The sequence below is a fragment of the Myxine glutinosa genome, chromosome 2 (genome assembly GCF_964187855.1).
Source record: "Myxine glutinosa chromosome 2, kmMyxGlut1.1, whole genome shotgun sequence".
In the NCBI taxonomy this organism is placed as follows: Eukaryota; Metazoa; Chordata; class Myxini; order Myxiniformes; family Myxinidae; genus Myxine; species Myxine glutinosa.
This window is the reverse complement of record NC_136262.1, coordinates 46,672,223-46,691,195: the sequence shown is the minus strand read 5'-3', so window position 1 is coordinate 46,691,195 and position 18,973 is coordinate 46,672,223. Positions and strand designations below refer to the sequence as shown.

Here is an 18,973-nt window from a genome sequence, read left to right as displayed (position 1 = left end):
TCTTGGGTGTTACGACAGTTTTGCCAGGCAATAAGCTGGTGCAAATAGGCGAGCTGTAAAGGTAGACGTTTATTTCACGATAAAGGTGAGTCGTTTTGAAAACATGCACAGCATTACAAATCTTGCTGCACATGACTAAGGGTTGGTCTGGGAAGGTCCCGAGCACAAGGTCGATATTTACACAACAGGGGAGATAAACCTCGAAATTAGGACTCCAAGAGGCTTCATCTCCACTAATAACATCTCAACCCGAACGCTCACGTCAACAATGAAACAAATCAAAACCTGGACCAGTTAGTGTTTCTAAAAACAAAACAAAAAGACAAACCTGGCACGTCAGTTAGATCTTCAGATGTCGTCAAAACAATTCGCAGGTTGTCGAAACGAATTTGCACAGAACACGTAAGTATGGAGATGTCTTGCAAACAGATATTTCATTTACAGACTAATTGAGATAAGAAATGCTATCTAAAGTATTGCGACAGGACACCCGAACTTGACATGGACATTGGACAGTCGCAACTTGCAGGTGCTTTCTGAAGATGTCTCAATGTGATATTTGAGGCAAAGCCACAATACAGGTATTGATGCAATACTATGGCGAAGGCCATTACATCTTCCGGAATAAAAATGAGCATGGCACAGGTCTGCATCTGGTCACGGAATCGGTTTAAGATTGTAAACATAAAATGTCATAGCCCCCGTGGTTTAAGTAATTTTGCTGTACGGAGGTAAAGGCTGTCAGTCGGCCATCTTTGGTCAGATTACAAAACAAGATTTTCTGCATGTGTACATATACTCATGTATTGTCTCTGTGCCAAGTTTGAACAAAATCGGTCCATGCATGTCGACAAATGGTTGGGGACATGTTTAAGTAACAAAATGGCCGCTAGTCGGCCATCTTGGATCTGATCTTGAAAAAAATATGGCGTGCATATACAAGCCATCATTCATTTTTTCTGCCAAGTTTGAACAAGATCGATCAATACATCTTCGAGATATGGTTGAGGATGTGGTCAATATCGGGGTTTTCATGTCTCCGCCGACAAAGTCGCCCAGAGGCATTACGTTTTCAGGTTGTCCGTCCGTCCGTCCGTTCCTGATAGGTTTTCGTTGCCGCGATAACTTGAGAACGGCGAAAGGGATCTTAATCAAACTTGGTGCAGGTATGTATAATGGGATAAAGATGAACTGATTAGATTTTGGGGTCACTAGGTCAAAGGCCAAAGGTCATGTCAGGTAAAAATGAGATAACATGTGAACAACTGAAGGTATTTAAATTTAAACTTGGTACAGGTATGTACAATGATGTAAACATGAACAGATTACATTTTGGGGTCAAGAGCTCAAAGGTCAGAGGTCATGACAAGTAGAAATGTGATAACATGAGAAGAGCTGAATGGATATAAATCAAACTTGGTACACGTGTTGTAATGATGTGATAATTTGGGCGGAGGCATATCAGTCGACGCCACGACGTTGGAGAGCCATTCAAGTTTACAACTAAAATGACCGCCCATCTACCAGTCGGCCATCTTTGATTGCATCACAAAACAAAATGATGTGCATATGTATGCCATCATGTGTTGTCTTTGTGCCAAGTACAAACAAAATCGGTCCATACATCTCCGAGATATGGTTGCGGACGGACGGACGAGACATAAGCCCATGTTTCGGACTAAGTCCAATGGGGGATAATAACCATGAATATTGTATTTTATTAGTGTTCCAATTCAGTAATGGATACATGGAACGTTCATAAAGTTTGACGAGTAAGAAAAAAAGAAAAAAAGGAAAAAAAAAAAAAACTTCATTTATATATTATAAAAAGAAAATAATTTTTTTTCAAAACTGCATCTTGTGAAACTAAGAACCTTGTGAACAAAACTTGTACACACACACACACACACACACACACACACAAATTAACCCTCGATTTTGGTAAGATCTTCAGACAAAACATCAGAAAATTTCCGCATTGCACGATTAATCAGAAGCTGAAACATTTTAGCGTCAGGTGGACAAACACACCGATCAACACAACCTCGGTATATTGCAACGGAAGCCAGGAAGGGAGCAAAATCGGACAACAAAACAAATGTAGCTTTCCATTAAAGTTAAAAATGGGTTTTATTGATTATTTGAAGGAGGTACAACGAGTGAGGTATTCGAAAACTAATGCTGTCAAACACGCAAGAGAAAAGTCACTAAACAGTTTGAACAAGACAGCAGGTGGTCACCAAGACAAGCTGTACAAATAAACGTACGCATGGAAACGTAATGCAATATAACAGTCTATTCCTGCTACTTGAGATAAAGCACGAGTTTACAGACTTGCATGCCAGATGCTAACAAGATATTTACACACGATTATACTATAGTGCTAAATTAGGGAACACAAATCTGCCAGCTTTGACCACAAGTAGGTGCGGCCATGAATATTCAGCCTGTCAGGAGACAGGTGCTACAGGTGTTGACAAGCTCTTCTTCTTCAATATTTTTCCACCAGCAATTTTGGGCACACATTTTGCTGAATCAAGCACCCATGTAGCATGTACAACCAACAGTGGCATGGTTGGGTGGTGCAAGAAAAAGGAAACCGTCAAGGTGATTTTTGATGACATTGACAACCGCACAAATTAGTAAGAGCGGTCAGACACAAAATAAGTGGGTTGGGGGAGGGAGAAAATGAAAAGATGGAAATTATATAAACATGCAGAGTGAGGTAACTTTAAATTTGATTGATAAGAACCGATTTGGCTCTTTTAATGCTGTTCCCAATGTATATCGGTGGCAAAATCTGATGAATGTAACCACTGCACTCCCCTCCCCACAAACAGTCCACAGCACCAACATCGACCGATTGCGTGGCAGTCAGAAAAAGTGAAATGTCACAGGTGCGGAGAAAAGTTACATCTTCTTCTTCTTGATTTTTTTTAAATAAACGTGGTATGACAAACCATTCACAAAACAATTACGAGAAAGTTATTTTTTTGTTCCTTGCAGAAGGAAACCACATCAGCTACAAAGGCTTTGTTTATAGATAAACCTCAACGAAACAATGATATGCGGTACACCGAAGAGCTTGCAATACCTTGGGCATTTTACGTCCTTACTTCAACTCCCGAAAGATCGAACAAAACATTGAAGTGTTGCAGCAATTTGGTTGGAAACGAGGGGTCGGGATGCAAACAGACTTGAAGAGCTCTTCCATTGGTGGACACAAACATAAATGATCAAATTTGTCTCAAATTCATGGGTGACAACAATGTCGGTTACTGTCACATAGCTCAAAAGAACAACTCACAACAGACAAGGGGACACAAACAGCAGGCCACAGTCATGGCAAGTGTCACTGTTGTCAAGCAGGTTTCACAGAAACCATCTGCAAGTCAAAGCTTAGAACAGGAAGGAAAACTCATAAGAGATATCCATGAAGTCAACGCTTGTGACAGCAAGAATTCACAAGATACCCATGTACCGACGACTCGAGGACTGCAAAGATGCTGGGTTACAGAAGCCTGCACTTATGATTCTGACATTGTTGGGGTGCTACCATCAGATGGATCTTTGGCACATATGGTTTCCATCATGGTGTTGTCAAACCGACAAGAAAATCAATGGCTCAGGCGATGGGGAGGTGGGAGAGAGACATCCATGGACGTTCCTGAATCTTAGAGCTGATAGCTGCTCCAGCAAATGCCCTTCTCTTTTGTGGAGTTGGCCCAGTTGTCTGCATGAGAAAATGAATGCATCATCCACTTGCTTGGTTGCTGTGAAGCATATTTTGTCGAATAAACCCTAGCTAAAGAAAGGGTCCTCATCCTCTGTGGGGTTTCCATCAGGCACAAGCTGGTCACCTTGCGACTCCTGGAATACACTGTCACCATTGGGTGCAAGTGTGGAATCTGTCAAGAGCCAGGGGTGGTGCAAAACATCGGCGGCAGACAATCGCTCAGCTGGTTCACGTCTGAGAAGGCTGCGGATGAGGCAACGGGCCCGTGATGACAGTGCCTCGGGTAGGGTGTAGTGGCCTCGACGGATGCGCACAAAAAGTGCAGACGGTTCCGAGTCGTGAAAAGGATAGCGCCCAACAAGCATGGTGTAGAGCATGACACCCAGGCTCCAGAGATCGGCAGCTCGGCCTGAATAACAGCCAGACAGCCCGCCGGCCATCAGTATCTCCGGGCTGACGTAGGCAGGGCAGCCATGTTTTTCGGACAGGGAATCATCGCCTCCATTGAGAACGCATGCTTCCTCGAGGCCTTCCAGTCGGAGGTGCGTCCTGCAGAACAGCAGGCAAGAGTATTATTAAAAGGAACAGATTGTTGAACCATTTAGCGTTGTTCAAATAGTTATAGCTTATAAGGGAACTGTCCCTCAAGAAGCACAACAACGACACCTTTGAGGGAAGAGAATGGGGAATTGTTCACTTTGCCCACAATCAAGACATTGGCACATTCGATGCCCGATTCCATAAACTTAGTTGATGAAAGTACAAGGTTACTCAATGTTGCTGCACAAGCACATGAGGGTTTTGGGAACTGTCCCTTCTACACTTCAGGCCTTTATTGGACCCGGCCTTGCTGTTATCGCTAAATTACTGGGCTGGTGTACAGTTGGCTGACATCTATGAAAGCCTCCCAATGCCAAGTGCTCCAGGGAACGCACAGTCACGTCCCTGTTTGGCAGTTTGTGCAATTAAATGTAAATGGTAAATTAAGTATTATAATACAAATACAGTAGCTGCTTCTATAGCCTTGTGACCTCAATCGATGCCTGTCTCCCTTACATGGGTGGTCACCAAATAACAAGAATGGCCTTCCGAGCACACTGGTATGGCTTTGGAAAACCGTGCAGTAGGAGAAAATCGCTTCGATCTACTCTCCTGGGATTTGTCCACAAGCTGAACTCTGATGTTCCGCAAACCTGTCGTTGCAAATACGGCACCAAATTAAGTTGGACAGCTCGTCTCCAAGTTTCCCCAACCCGCCTCAATTCAACCACATAAAAATTAAACAAACACAATAAAAATTTTAGCCAACAACGAGAGCTGCTAGATTGGTCTTCAAACAAACATTTCTGGAGTGATCAAAAGGAAACAAAGCAAGGTCCATAAGCAAGCAATTTCATTCCGGAAAGGTATGTGACCAATGCAGCATATGGCCCGTGCAGCAAGCAGCCAAATTTGGGAATCCTGGTTGCTAACGACAGCATCACAAAGCAAATGACTTTCCTTGTTTGCTTATTTGACCTCCTCAACAGCTGATGTGACGACAGGAAACATATATAGGGTGTTAAAACATTTTCTTGGTACAATACAATAGTACAAGACACGCCAAGGTTTAATAATACAATATTCAACAAGAAAGAGCAATCAGAGATTGCAGACCCTTGCCAGGACGTGTTTTTAGTGGTTTTTAAAGCTTTTGTGTTGAAACAATTATGGCGGCAGAACCACGTGACCGATGACGTCATCATTAATTTTTATTTCTCCAGCAATTTATCCCTAGATGATGCTCAATAAATTTCATGTTGATTAGATGAAGTCTTGTACTTGTCGAATTATGAGGTCATAATGGAGGCACCTATGACATAATCATTAGCATATAGTATTTCCCATGGAGAGTTCTTTACAATGAGCCATGTCTCAATGTTTTCTTTGCAGCGCTTTCGGTGATATAGAGGTGCAATTATTTTCGATTTTTCCAAGATGGCGCCTGTACCACGTGACCAATGACGTCATAATTATCATTAAAACATTCTGCAGGAGGAGGTGTACCTATGGTGGAGATTTACTGTCTGTCAATCGGACAAACGGTTGCAGAGAAAATCATGTTTATTCTGTGCGGACAAACAAACAGACAGACAGACAAGCTGCTGTCTGACTAAAACTGACTGAAAACTGAAACTGAAAAGTATGTGTGCAATAAAAAATGAAACTGAAAAAACTGACAAATGCAATACCCTCTCCTCTGGTGAGGGTAATTATGAAACAGTACAGCAAGGTCTTGATATATGTGTGTTCATTATCTGCGGATTCGGAGTTATGAGGTTCACAAGTATGTATTAGATAAATGCGGTTTCCATGTATGTGGCCATTTTCAAGAACACAACCATGAATACATCGAGAGCTTACTTTTATATACAAACTCGGCATTTTTACTCGTCGCTTCACCGACTGATTTAATCAAAAAAACATGTTGTGCTTCGGACATTATCCTCTATTCATCCTATAATTTGCCTGAGGTCATCTTCCATTGACTTGGAAGTCAGGTAACATCACCTTCGTCAGCCAACGTTTTCTTCTTCTCCACGGCCACAATTATACCCAAGCAATTGTGGGGATGGCTGGGGGGGAAGTTTGGCTCAAGTCTTTCACAAACCGGCTGGCCAGGCCTGATGTTTAACTAAGGTTAGAGTAGAAATTTGGAATTTTGCCAGAGTTCCCACTTCCCACGATAGCTCGCCTACACTTCGAGAAGGACACCATGTGATCTTTAACGTTCACCAAGTAATGCACGCAGACGGGACGCTATGTTTAATGATGACTGACACACACCCTACCAGTGAGAGCCTGGGATGAGTTTGTAGCTCGGCTGAGATTTGAACCCAGGCGAGACACCTTAGAGGCGAGTGTGCATACCTTTAGGCCAGTGGTTACCAAACTTTTTGGCATGACGCCCCCCCCCCCCCACCACTTTTGGTTTTCACCAAACCCTCATGTCCTCTCCCCCCCCACCCCCCCACCGCCCCCCCCCCATTTATTATTGAAATAAATTTTACACTTTATCCTCATGTTTATATTATTGTTCATGATCTACCAACTCAATTATTTTATCCATGTATCTGGTGCATATGGGGTACATTGTGGGTGCATTACAAGGCGGAGAACGTTGGTGTCCATATAAATATCTAGCTTAATGTATCAGTTTTTGAGTTTTTGAATATTTAAGCCGAGTTCGACATTAAAAATGAATTTCTTTCAAATGGCCTCATGCCTCCCACCCCCCCCCCCCCCCACCCCACCCCCGTACCCACCTCGCGTCCGACAAGGGAGGTGTGCCCCCCAAATTTGGGAACTGCTGCTTTAGGCCATCCTGCCATCCATCTGCATTAGCCAGTCTTGCTGCTTATATAAGGTGCTCAAAAAAATATATATTCACTTCCGCTTCGCTGCGAAGCTCAGTGTTGGATTATTGGTTTGAACCTTCGCTTGAAATGAACTAAATGAAACATTTCGAAAATTTGATCTACTCTCACTCACATTTCAAGTTGTTTAAACTTTCTTTATACAAGTAGAAGATGATTTGTAATACCGGCTACCACCGGGTGATACTATACCATACATACACATTTATATCGAGAGAATTGGGTTCTTCCCCCCCGCCCGCACCCCAAATATGATACCCCGACAGAAAACATATTTGGCATACCTTTGGCAACATGCACAATTTGGTTGGATTTGGTTCAGTATTTTTTTTTTTTTGGGTTTTTAAAGCATATATAAACAAGCAAATGAATATACAAACTCACGTTTATAGTACAGACACACACCTCACACCTCACACCTCATCCTTCTTTTTCTTGGACTACTGTGAATATATTAGAAATTTGTTTTTAATCCAGCCCCAAAGCCTGAAATAAAAAGCAGGCACAGTGCAAGTCAAATTCAGAAGGGGCGCTTGTGAGCAGGATGGGGGCAATAACCACAAGTCCGGAGAGGGTGGGGTTGAGGGAGGAGGGTGTGGGGAACCTTGACGCGAATGGTTCCAGAGATGTAAAAAAAACATTTTTCAGATATGCGTCACCCTCCACTCCTCCAAAACCTCCATATATGCATCGCTGATAAATATTTCAAGGCTGCAAGAAAAAACTGGCAGATCACAGAGGAAACATTGGTACTTTGGAAAGAAATACACCTATTTTGCCTATTCTACATATTTTAAGGGGGGGGGGGGGGGGTAAACGGGGCAGGGATCTTTTTGCAAAGGGTAGAGAGCATTCTGAGGATGGGATGGTGCACTGGTGCAGCCACCCCTTGGATTCATCCTCGCTACGCAATGCTACAAGGACAGCGAAACAAACAAGTTTTGCTCATCTCCATACACAGCACAGACATGAAAGAAAGGGATTACTGAAACATCCGACAAAATCTCAGATGCTTGGCAACCACAGGAATCTTATTGCGCGTTCGTATTAATCTGATCTGTGTCCGCAATCGTCTTAAGTTAACAAGACGGTCTTTAACAATAATGAGCCACACGATGGCATATAGATTACAGTAGATCTAATGATCTATACTAAAGTAGGTCTGTATGCACAAAGACATGCAGACATGCAGACAGACAGACAGACACACACACACACACACACACACACACACACACACACACACACACACACACATACACACACACACACACACACACACACACACACACACACACACACACACACACACACACACACACACACACACACACACACACACACACACACACACACACACACACACACACACACACATACACACACACACGCCTCTCTTGTCTCTTAGAGAATGGGGGAACCTAATAAATGTTTATCTTGCAAGTATTTTACTAGAATTTTTTTTGCTTTTAAACATTTTGTGTGTTTAACTTTCTTTTTTTGTTGTTGTATAAAGCAAGGCATTGCTATCTTTTCCATCCTCCATTTTCAAACTAGACCTAGAGGTACAATTAAGACATATTCAGGTCATTTGAGGCTTGTGCTGATAAGATGGCCTAGGCCTGAGAGGTACCCACACTAACCTCTAAGCTGTCTAGCCTGGGTTCAAATCCCAACCCAGCTAGGAACGGTCATCCCGGTGTTTCACCAGCAGGGAATTCATCAATGTGTGTGCATCCCTTGAATTGACGGTAAACTGGGCGTCCCGTCTGCTGGCATTAGTCGGTGGACATTAAAGATCCCACAGTATCCTTGACAAAGAGTAGGCAAGCTATCGCCGGCACCATGAATAAATTCCATATCTGGCTATAACCTCTGGAGGGCATTGCATCAGTGGCACAGCTTTACCCTCAGCCTTGTGCTGCATAAGACTGAATACAATTTGAGGTTTGGTCAGCTGAGCTCTTTGCACCGCCGACCTTGCAGACTCAGAGTGGACGCCTCGAACAATTCTGCAACCGCAAAGAAAAAAAGAAAAGAAAAAAAGTACCAAGGTATTCTCCAAAGGTGCATGGTAAATCGCAACGTTTCTTTCCCTTCACCACCACCATCACCTTCACCACCACCTTTCTGAAACGCCCTTCATTGCAAAATCTCTGATCTCATTTCACGCAACACTTGCACAAACAATTCATGCGGAGCAGTAACAGGCACTATTTGCTGTAGTGTAATGTTCAAGGACACTAGGTACTTGAAGTCGTCCGTCACAATTGTGGCAAAATTTGGAGGGACAGAGAGGGAGAGGAAGCGAAATGCAGGAAGCTTAGGTCAGGTGCTTTATTGTGCCACCGCTCATCCACCGAGAGAACGGATTGTTCCTCAGACACGTTGCTGGCAAGCACAAGCTGAGTCACACTGAGCAGTAACACTATAAAATCTGCATGCAATGGCACCAGCCTTTGTGGGAAGGGGCAGGGGATGGGAATGACGCAGTCAGGGAAAGGATGAGGTGGGAACCCTGATGTGGTCATCTCAGGAGCTCATGGAATGATGAACACGACTCAGCAGCACCTTCTTTTGTTAAATAGCACGACATGTCGGCCTCGCAAGTCTGGAGAATGATCAAGCGTGAGTAGCATTTTCCCCATCTCGAGTCTTGCAGTAACGACCAGCTGAAAAGTGACCCTTCTGCGGGGGAGCTGTATCACCTTAATTTTTCCGACGTGTTGGCAGGGATAATGCCCAATGCTTTCCTGGACACTTTTCACCTCATCAAAAAGCTCGGCTGGAAAGGCACTTTCCGTTCCCTTTATATAATTCCCATTCGGTGAAGTGAATGCCAATCTATATATATATAAAACACAGTTTGTGTGTGTGTGTGTGTAATGTTACCGATAGACTCCTAAATGGAGAGGCTCATGTACTTGATATTTGACACAGACATGGCCATTGAGCCTGGGAAGAACATGGCCGACCTAAAAATTTATTTCATAATATTTTTTTACCATATTTTTACCTCAGCGCATTTCAGCGAGGAATAATATGCACCGAATCTGACCGGTGGCAGAGCAGCGCGCTGATTCGCTCAGAGCGATCACGTGATGTTCCAACTTTGCCGCCATAATCTCACAGTTATGCGTTCGCACGTAATTCAGTTTTTTCACATTTCAGCGAGGAACATTGCCATTCACACCACATAGGTTTTTTTTTCTTTCATCTTTAGATCCATATTTTTAGCCATAATGTAGCGAACGTAGCGTAACGTAGCGTAACGTAGCGTAGCTAACGTAGCGTTAGCATAACGTAGCGATCCTTGCTCAGGATCTTCGTCAGGTTCGCGAGCGAGTTAGCGAAAACATAAAAGTGAAAATATATCGAATTTTTTATTCATATTTACCTCAGCGCATTTCAGCGAGGAACATCTCAGCTGGTGGCAGAGCAGCACGCTGATTCGCTCAGAGCGATCATGTGATGTTCCAACTTTGCCGCCATAATCTCACAGTTATGCGTTCGCACGTAATTCAGTTTTTTCACATTTCAGCGAGGAACATTGCCATTCACACCACATAGGTTTTTTTTCACTTTCATCTGATATTTGTGATTTATTTCAAACAAACTATTTCCCATCTGAAACGGCCATGTATTCCTATTAACGTTATGTAAAGTACATAAATTGTGTGGATTACATCATTTGTGGATGTGATCAATTGCCAGTAACCATCTATATCCCTCCCCTCCCCTTCCCTCCTCCCCCTCCCTTTCCCCCCCCCTCCCCCTCCCTTTCCCCCCCCCCCTCCCCATACCCTTCCCCCTCCACCCTACCCTCTCCCCTTTCCCCCTCCCCTCCCCCTCCCTTTCCCCCCTAACCCTTCCTTTCCGCCCTACCCCTTCCTTTGTGCCCTACCCCTTCCCCATCCCCCCTCCCCCTCCCCCCTCCCTTTCCCCCATGCTCCTCCCTTTCCCCCATGCTCCTCCCTTTCCCCCCCTACCCCTTCCTTTCTGCCCTACCCCTTCCCCCTCCCCCTCCCCCTCTTCTCCCCTCCCCCCCCTCTCCTCCCCTCCCCCCCCGTTCCCCTCCCCACCGTTCCCCTCCCCTCCCCTTTCCCCTCCCCTCCCCTCCCCCGCCCGGCAATGCCGGGTACTTCTGCTAGTTACAGATAAAATTGATGCGAATATAGTTCTTACTCAAGAGCACAGATTCAGATTCCTCCATCTCTCCCTGCTTTCCTCAGCTCACATAGGCACAGCACAGAGTGCACACATGCTAATAGTGCTGTGGTAACGGTGTTATGTACACGATTTCAATAGCTTTAAAAGTTAAGATAATGGTGTGTGAAAGAAAACAACACTATAGCATCCATCACCATCATACCCTGCATCTCAATTGATGTCCAACACAGAGCAAAATATTTCATTCCAGAGGGCACCGGGTAATGATTTGTGATGGACATTGGACATATATCAATTCGTCTTCACATCTTTGTTGCTTGGCTGGTCCTTATCACGACATCATGAAGGGGAGGATTCGGAATGGTGGCGGAGGGGGTTAAAGGGGCGGGGGGGGGGGGGTAAAGATCAGGTCGGAAAAGTAGTGTGGGGGCAGTTGGGTAAGATAAACCCATGAAAACCTCTGGAAAAGAGGAAAGGGGAGTATGGGTGAGAAAAAGGAGGGAAGGGATTAGCGAATGATAAGTTTTATCAACTGGGATCTGCCAAATGGCATGGAAATCAAAAATCCATCAGCATGTCGTCAGAACAAGCTTTCATGAAAGGGGGGGGTGGGAGGAGGATTTGGGACGACTGGATAAAAAAAATGGGAATGAGCTTTGGAGTAAGAAGAAGGGAAAATTGAGTAATATGCAGCGGAAAGAGGATTCATTAGGGAGAGGGATTTTAGAGATTTCAAGGTGGAGGTTGACATTAGTTTTGAACCCATCATACGCATATAACTGGGCTGAAAGGATCGAAACCTCGATGAAAAACGGTGCCCAGCTGATGATCCAGGCAGTTGGAAAACCAGTCATTTGCTTATAGGTTAAGGTTATAAGTTCAAATATAAAATAGCTTTTACCAGTACATAATATATGTATGTATGTCTATTTGTATAGTGCGTTTATATGTACATGTGTATGTATTTGTATGTATATGTTTATATATATATATATATATATATATATATACGTGTGTGTGTGTGTGTGTGTGTGTGTGTGTGTGTGTGTGTGTGTGTGTGTGTGTGTGTGTGTGTGTGTTTATGTATGTGTTGTATTGTTAATGTCTGGCTTCCGTCTTGTAACTACAGTGCAGTAACTGGTCTTTATTTTGATTCATACAAAGTGCAAGCAATCATGAGTATCATCAACTGCGTTTCGGATTGAAACGGAGGAACATGCTCTTGGGATTGTCGGGCATGTGCTGTTGCCATAGCAAACTTAAGACAATAGAAGGATGCACCATCTAATAGCATTTGCCATCTAAACATGGATAGTGACCGACTTAATGATCAACAATCAGATGGTTCTCATAAAGGTGGGTTCACAAAGCAGTACAGGTGGGGTAGAAAGGTCTGAGCAAACAACCGCATCATTTCAAAGGGGTCGGCTCAAAACTACTTGATTTCTTCAAGTACGTGCTATCCCATGGACACAAGCAGGATTCCAACCCAAAACATGTGGAATGTAAAACACCCAAACAGTCCATGATGTAGCTGCAATTTCAGCTCGTAATCATTCCAAACATGCGTGCAATTGCTGCGTCAGATGGGATTAAAGAAATAAACAAATTCCCATTCTTCCAAAAAAAATGAAAAACGACACAAATCAAAGGGCATGGAGATTATAAGCAATGCTTGATTAGAATACGGATGATAACCGAGAAACAAAGACAAATGCAATGATCTCACAAGAGCCAGAATGGCACATACAGAACAAATGCTCAAAGGCACAACAACAAATCTGAGATTTCATTTCCTTGGCTCTGCTTCAGGGTAGAAAAAGAAAAAAAGAAAAAGAAGGAGGATAAATGAATGGGTAAAAGGGGCAGGCGAGTCGCGGATAATAACGATCCCCTGCTCCCTTTATTCCCTCCGCACGTCGAGGGAACTGGCCATGATTGCACTGCACGGAAACCTTTCCATGAGCAACGAACGAGGCCTTTTGCCCATCATGCGCCACTCGCTGCAGCTTTCAACGGGGCTTTGTGCGAGAAAGGGCGAAGCATCGACAGCAAATCCTTCAATCGCAAAGCTTTATCAACCAAAGCAACCGCAGAAGCCACAGCCTGCTGCAACCGCCGTTACGACTTCCTGTCCGTGCTGAGAGGACGTTTGTCTGCATTGATGGGCTGGCAGAGAGATGGATAAGCTACCCTCTTCGGAAGTGAAGCAGTGGGACCGAGATGTATATCGTTCGCCTGCTCAGAAGGGCACCATTCTGACAGCAAAAGGCCTTTCGCAAAGAGAAGGAACAAGACCATCTTTCTTGTATCTCCAAATGAAGTGTCAATATATTTGTGGCATGTCCCCCCATTCCTGAAATCCCCCAACCTCTTCCTCTTCCTCTTCGTCTTCTGTTATTTTCGGCAATGCTCCAAACTTAAATTACAACCTCGGACACAATTGTTGATCTAATCTGCCTTTTCACTCCCCGTCCCCTCTTATCGCCTCGCTCGGACACTCGACTTCCAAACGATATAATTTACCTTTGCTCTTAATCTCTTGACCTCTCTCCATCCATACTAAAGATGGTATGACGTTATTACATGCCCAATGCCGCTAACCCCCATTGCGGTTGAAATGGGTGTGAAGGATGAAATAATAACACGTGGAATGGGAAGGGATTGTAGAATGCACAATGCTGGCAGGTGAACGATGTGGATTTTAATCACTTGAATCTACACGCAATCACACACGCAATCACAATCACACACGCAATCTACCCATGGCACACGTGATGTAACACACGGGAAAGGCACACTGCCCGACCACACTGAAAAGGTCATCGGTTTCCACTCTGGCCATCTGTCAAAGCGATTTTGCCAGGCTCCAGTGAACACAGTGTACTCTGGCTCACATTTTCCATTGCTAGGTGAGCAAACCAGGTATAGTATGCTGTGGGAACGGTCATCAAAAAGGATGTGAAATGTCCGGACACCGTTAATAAGTAAATAAAAATAAAAACAAAAACAGTATTCCTTTCAAAGGCCATCCAGTCACTTTTTCCACCCTTTTATTCCCACTGCTACTTGCACAAACCTTTCCCAGGATTTTGCAGCAACCTGTTTCATCTCCCTGACCCACATCCCCCACCCCTTCCACTTGCTTCCAATCCTTCACTCCATCACCTCCCCTCTTCCCACGATTGCAGAAATGGCAGGATTTCAAAAAATGAGCAAAAATAGTTTGCATTTAGCAAAAGTATTTCTCACACCAAAAGGTAACACAAAGTTATGGACCATCTACATACAAAGTATGAAGGCACAGTGTGGCGTGGTGAGGCACAGTGGGGGAGCTGCGCATGGGTCGATCAGGAATCTATTCAATTTGATTTTTTTGCAAACAAGGAAATGTAAACCATTTTACAGTTCATTTCCCCTCGAGGAGACCTTATTGTAACTAAGTTTCATATCAAATCAAGTTGCAACTGTTTACCAAACATTTTGTTCTAAACTAAAAAACCTTTACAACGAGGGCAACCCCAAACAGCTGGATATATATATACTCGGCAAATGTGTCAAACGAAAAATCGACATTTGTTATACTGGTCACCATAGATATGCTCCATCCTATAGCCTGGTGTTGGCTTAGCGGTTAGGGTGCCGGCTTGGGATCCTAGGATCCTGGGTTCGAATCCCGGTCGATCGCTGAATTAACGCCAGGGGGGTTCACTCAGCCTGTCATCCTTCCGAGGTCGGCAAATCGAGTACCAGCTTGCTGGGATGAATGATCCCGGTGTGTACCCCGATTTAGAATAGGTACACCGTATCCCTGCGCATCGTAAGAGCATGACCAAGGGTTGGCGTCAGGAAGGGCATCCGGCCATAAAAAAAACATTGCCTCAAACAGGGAACCATGATTGTCATGGGGCCCGCAAGGCTAACCCCTGCTCTAGCAGGGAAAATGGCCTTAAAACGATCATTCATTCATTCATTCATAGATATGCTCCATCACTTAAAGCTCACAGCACCACGATGGCAGCAATGAGAGGCCTACTAAGATGAGGTGAAACGCCAAGTTTTATCAATATCAGCAGGTGAAAGGGATATTGCCCACATGAGTGGGGTGCAACATTTGTACTCGGAAGCGACCTTTACGCCCACTAAATTGGCAACTGTACGTGGCTGGCAAAGATGGCATCCGGCTGCACACTTCCACAGCCTCAAGGCTAATGGAGGACCTATGCTGACTGGTTTGTTGATGTTCACCCAGAAAAAATAATTAATGTCACTCGTTTTTTTTTTGTTTTTTTTTACTTTAATGCTCGAAACGTCAGCTGCACCTCACTTCCCACGGTGGTTAACATCCTCTTATCGTCTTTCAGGTGATAAAATGCAATGTTTTAAACTCGTCGGCCAACACAGACCGACACGAGCCTTCACGAGGATGAGTATTCTATACTCGCTCGATTGCCAATAACGAGACGCTATCCGAATATAAAGCACCGAGCATAATAACAGAGCAGTAGGCGAACCTGCACTTCCGGCTTACAACTGCAGCCGTTATCAAGACAACCCGCTGTTACCAATGTAGCAGTCACAAAATTGGACTTGTTTTCCCTGCTGAGCATGAAGAACAAAAAAGATTGAGGGCATAATCAGATGTGCCTCGCACGGGGAAAATGTTTCAAAGAATGATTTTGAAATGTCTAAAATTCAAGTACAATATTCGTCCTGTAATGGAGGTAAACATTGCTCCTGCTGCTCTGCACATAACCTACGTGTCAGGCTCAAACGTCAAGCTCCTAAAATTAGTTCCAAATTCCTTTTAAAAATATCAAAGCAATGGAAGGAAACCATCACATATGTAGCAAGAAAAAAAAAAAGGAAGGGGATTGGAAAAACAAATAGAAGCGGAGATTAAACAGGAAAGTTAGAAGCGTCTCCATCGCTTGCCTTCCTACCCCAGTACCCCAGTGCCACCATTGCCTAATCGAAAAGGCATCCGCCGGTGATGCACGCAATGCTGCTTTATCATTAATCAGTCACTTCGTAATGTGCAATCACTAATGGCTTTCATGCATCAGCAAAGGGAAAGAAAAACAAACAAACTGAAAGAAGCAAACATCTATTTGGCCATGATGATAAATCCAATAAGGGCAAAAAGAGCCAACCAAAAATAGGTAGGTTGTTATGCAAGGCCAGTGATGTCATGTGACCGAGAATATCCGTTGTGACAATCCGACATGCAAAACCAAATGCTATCTGAGAGTCACCTCACCTCTCTTCGTCGCAGAAGACGAACTTGCGCAACTTTAGGTCACGCAGAACCACGCCGTGGCTGTGGCAGTGCGCTACCGCTGCCGCGGCCTGCCGGAACAGGCGTGAGGCTTCGAGTTCAGGCAGGCGCTTGCACGCACGTACATACGAATGGAGGTCTCCATAGCCACGTTCGAGGAAGATGTATGCGTGTGCTTCGCCCAGCAACACCTCAGAGACACGTGCCACGCTCTCATGTGCTGGTAATCGGAAGTAGGCCTTCAGTACTTCCTGGTATCCTACCATGTCCAAAACCTGTACATATCCATTGGGGAAGTGGGTGGGACAGGTAGGAGGGATAGAGGAAGAGGTCAACAACAGTGAGGATGGTGGAAACAAAAAGGTGTAGAGGAAGGAAGTGGCTACATAAATGGAAAAATTGGAATAAGATTGAGGGAACCAGACAGTGCAACTTATTTTGATACCGTGATTTCGTCAAGGGGAATCGAGCCTCTGCCCTTGGTGCAAAAACATGAATGGCTTGCAAAACCCGAAGGAGTCCAAATCAATTGTCATGGGTTTTTTTTGTAGTAGTAGTTCATATGTGAAAGGAAAACGTGGTAACCTTGATGGCAAGACAACAAAAGACTTGTTTATTTACCTTTTGAGTCATCAGAAGGTTTGACTGAGCAGCCATTATAACAGCACACGGACGCACCTGTCACCATAATTGGCAGCGAGTTAGAGGCAAAAATTAAAAGGAATAAAGAAAGAGCGTGCATGGAGCAGCCAATGCAACCACACTACGAAACAATGCCTCGTTCAGTAGAGTAGGTGGACCCTTGTGAAAAATTCATTCATCAGTAAAACCCCACAAATGGCACGTCCATTGACAGGAAACGAAAGGGTGCAGAGCTGGCGTGCGGTTCATTTTCAAGTTTCCTATCCAGCTCACCTAGTCGATACGTCCAGAGTCGGGGCAACACCCGACAGGCCACGGAGATACGGAGTTAGCAATCGACGCACCACACCCGACAAATACACCACGAGGATCCCGGCTCACTGCAGAATGAAAGACTAGTCGGATGAGCCGTTCACCATATCGTCGTCTTTTGTCACAATTTGTTGTTGGAACATGCCCAATTGCCATCGCAGAGAACTATTCCCAGGCGATCAAATTCTTCCTCAGCGTCCTTATCACAAGGATCCTGATGAACCAGATCTACTAGTATGTTGCTAAGCAAATTTTTTTACAGCACGACATGTAACTCGATGCAACAACACATGCTGTTCAATGCAACCCCAACGGCATCTCCCCTCTAGGAGGTTCCCGATATTATATAATGTATTTTGAAAGGTTTGTTGCGAAGCCTCTGGCCTGGTGTTCCTCATAAAAAGGCCAAGATACAAGGCATAAAAAATGCAATAAGCACACAAGTGGCCTCATTTTAGGCCTCAGACCGAGACTTAGGCCTCATTTTGATTATCACTTCACCATGACACAACGGACCCCATTATCCCTGTTGTTGGCTTAGCGGTTAGGGTGCCGGCTTGGGATCCTAGGATCCTGGGTTCGAATCCCGGTCAATCGCTGAATTAACACCAGGGGGGGTCGACTCAGCCTGTCATCCTTCCGAGGTCGGCAAATCGAGTACCAGCTTGCTGGGATGAATGATCCCCATGTGTACCCCGGGTTAGAATAGGTACACCGTATCCCTGCGCATCGTAAGAGCGTGAGCAATGGTTGGCGTCAGGAAGGGCATCCGGCCATAAAAACATTGCTTCAAACAGGGAACCATGATTGTCATGGGGCCCGGATTGTCATGGGGCCCGGAAGGCTAACCCCCGCTCTAGCTGGGAAAATGGCCTTAAAACGATCATTCATTCATTCATTCATTCATTCATGACACAAAAAATAATAATAATAACAAGAGTCAAAGGTCACAATTCTCAGGAACTAAGTTCTCCCTACCTATTCAATTGAAAGTCATCTGACAGTGCCATTAGTGGTGGGGGGATGGGGCAGGAATTTTCAGGAACAGAAGCGGAAATGAATAGTAGCAAAGAGTTCTTTCAGACAGCTGCCCTGGTTACAATCAACAATGAAAAAAAAAAACCTTTTAAACCCCCTTTCCCTCCCCCAACCCCACCAAACCCAACCCGGCAAGGTCAGCGGCATGGCCCATGGCTAGGCGGCAATGATGCTCGCTTTTGTGAAAGCAAAGCAAGTCAATGCGTCGTCGTCTGCAGTCGAAGCGCAAGCAGCTGCAGACTAGGCATTAGAACAATGAGGTCACGTCAGGAGGGTTTCACGTGGTTCATTTCGTCTACCATTCACACGTCAGACCAGGCACCTGCGGGCCAGGCAGGCCCCCCTGTCGAAAACAACCCTGCTGGTTCTCCGTTTGTACGG

General features: G+C 44.6%; 1 protein-coding gene across 1 annotated transcript in view; it reads right to left on the bottom strand.

Annotated features, from left to right (window-relative positions):
* Positions 1 to 2,111: 2,111 nt before the first annotated feature.
* The window catches only part of TRIB2 (tribbles pseudokinase 2), a 20,361-nt gene continuing 3,499 nt past the window's right edge, over positions 2,112 to 18,973 (bottom strand). Inside the window, exons 3-4 of the mRNA XM_068108296.2 lie at positions 16,583 to 16,875; positions 2,112 to 4,285 (exon numbers count right to left, since the gene is read on the bottom strand). Of these exons, the coding sequence (XP_067964397.1) occupies positions 3,802 to 4,285; positions 16,583 to 16,875 (777 nt within the window). The 3' untranslated portion in view covers positions 2,112 to 3,801. The remainder of the gene's footprint in view (positions 4,286 to 16,582; positions 16,876 to 18,973) is intronic.